At 44.4% G+C, this 2,500-nt stretch overlaps 1 protein-coding gene across 1 annotated transcript in view; it reads left to right on the forward strand.

Annotated features, from left to right (window-relative positions):
* Positions 1–2,500, forward strand: part of adcy5 (adenylate cyclase 5) — a 65,195-nt gene that overhangs the window by 47,142 nt on the left and 15,553 nt on the right. The window contains 3 exon segments of the mRNA XM_076085085.1: positions 2,132–2,255; positions 2,257–2,306; positions 2,396–2,500. The exon segment at positions 2,396–2,500 is cut by the window's right edge and continues 37 nt beyond it. Of these exon segments, the coding sequence (XP_075941200.1) occupies positions 2,132–2,255; positions 2,257–2,306; positions 2,396–2,500 (279 nt within the window).

Here is a 2,500-nt window from a genome sequence, read left to right on the forward strand (position 1 = left end):
AATAAAGAATATTTGCCAGTATTTTGTATTTTTGTGTTATTGCCCCCCCCCCCCCCCTAGCTCATGCTCACAAACACTGAGAGGACTTTCCCAGACCATGGGAACACCACACTGGAGCTCTTGGTTTAGTTGGTGTTCCCCTTTAACGTGAGACTGCAGTAAAATAAAGGCTAAATATGTTAAATGGTGATGTAGCAGGTCGGTCAGTGGGAAAACCGCTGGATGGATGATTTCCAGATGCAGTTTTATGTTTCATGGGGATTATTTATAAACTGTGGGAATTGTAATAAATAACATCAGATGTTAAAGGGTCCAAATACTCACTAATATTAGCTGCTGTGAATGAACACAAAGAAAGCTGCCAGCTGATGTCACTGTTCCTCTCTAGGTTAGAGTTTCAGGCTGGAGGCTGATTCATTGATTGGTTGTGAACGATGTGACATGCAGACGGGGCTCTCTGCTGCTCAATGCTTTTTCATTTCATTTCAACTTTCTGAGCCGTTGCAGCTGATCTGCTTCTGTTAGTTCATCCATCAGTCTGTAGAAATAATACACATATTTCCTTTTCTTGCAAAGAGGTAGACGATAGACTGAATATAAGAAGTGGAAGTGACCATATCTGGACTGAGGAGGAGTGACGTAGAGATATACGTCTCTGGTAGAGACCTGTCAATCACCGTGTAGCCCCGCCCTAAAGCATCCCCTGCTTTATGGTCTGTTTGACTCTAAATGGACCATAATGTACTAAATGAACATCATGCTGTATAGAAGAAGACTTGAAACTAGAGATTGAGACCATAAACTCATGTTTACAATGTTTACTGAGGTAATAAATCAAGAGAGAAGTAGAGTCATTTTCTCATAGACTTCTATACAACCAGAGGAGTCGCCCCCTGGTGGACACTAGAGAGAATGCAGCTTTAACACATGAAGCTTTGGATTCAGGGAGGTTAACGTCTGAGTTAAACCAGAAGACTGATACCGCTCTCATGTCTGTACAGTAAATATAAAGCCACAGCTAGCCGCCTGCTAGCTTAGCTTAGCACAAAGACTGGAAGCAGGGGGAAACAGCTAGCCTGGCCCTGTCCAAAACATTTTCAAACTAAAAAGTTTAACTTTTCCCTTAAAGTGACTTTTCGAACTAACTAAAAGTCTGTACGACTGTCCTTTGATTTTCTCAACAACCATTCAGCCGATCGACTTGAAACTTGGCGGGTGAGTTAATCAGAACCCGAGGACGGGGGAAGTCCAGTGTGAAGTTGTTTGGATGAACGGTTCTCGAGAAAGCTGCAAGCAGCAACACCCGAGGTCAAGCAGGGCCGCTGGAATTAAATATATTTCAGTTTTAAGAGTTTTGATGGAATCTGAATGTATTAATCCACATTTTGTTTTATTGGTTTACATTTTGCCAAAGCAGAGAGATGAACTCAGCGGTGGTCTTCAGTCACAGCAGTTATTCTCAGCGTTATCTGCATATTTAGCTGTAATCTAATCATAAGGACTGCACGGCTGCAGCAATGAGGAATGTTCTCGTCCACTCAGGTCATTGGTCCGATCATTAGAAGCTGCTATCAGCCTTGTTGCAGTAAAGCCAGACACCACGGCTGCCTCTGTCTTCATCTGAGTCTACAGCAGAGCTGCACAATATATCTGCTTTTACTGCCATCGCCGTGTCAGATGGTGCAGTAAATACGTCACAGAAGACCGCAATGCTGCACTCAAGGAAAGCTCTGTTTTGAATATTCAGAACTAAATAACAACCATGTTAACATAGTTAACTAGCATTCTTTAAATACCTGTTGCAGTGCAGCAGTTTATGAGTTTATTAGCTTTCTAAACTTTCACTTTCACAGTTTTCAGGACGAAGTTTCCTGTAAAATGTGCAGAGAAACTGTTTGATGAGGAGAAACATGTAAAATCGACTATTTTCAAAAGCGAGTATTTATTGGTTAAAATCTTTAATGACTGAAAACAACGAGCCTGAAAGGAATTCTTCACACACACATTTGAACATCAAACAAACGTGTTTCCTTGACTTCTTGAGGACAATGATTGAACTATTTAAGACACTCTCCAGCTTGCACAGCCGCGCTCTTCGTCTTCATGTCTGGTGTGTTCTTTCTTCCTGCAGGCTGGTGCGCGAGGTGACCGGGGTGAACGTGAACATGCGAGTGGGCATCCACAGCGGCCGGGTGCACTGCGGCGTGCTGGGACTCAGGAAGTGGCAGTTCGACGTCTGGTCCAACGACGTCACTCTGGCCAATCAGATCTCTGGCCAATCAGATGGAGGCCGGGGGCCAGGCCGGGTCCGTGACTCCCAACCTCGTCTGTTGACGACAGCGCTGCAGATTTTAAACACGTCAGACTAAACATTCATGTGTGTTTGTCATTGCAGGCGTATCCACATCACCAAGGCCACTCTGGACTATCTGAACGGGGACTACGACGTGGAGGACGGAGAGGGGGGGGAGAGGAACGCCTACCTGAAGACGCACAACAT

The sequence above is a fragment of the Anarhichas minor genome, unplaced genomic scaffold, assembly GCF_050575085.1.
Source record: "Anarhichas minor isolate MPS153535 unplaced genomic scaffold, ASM5057508v1 ptg000138l, whole genome shotgun sequence".
NCBI classification, from domain to species: domain Eukaryota; kingdom Metazoa; phylum Chordata; class Actinopteri; order Perciformes; family Anarhichadidae; genus Anarhichas; species Anarhichas minor.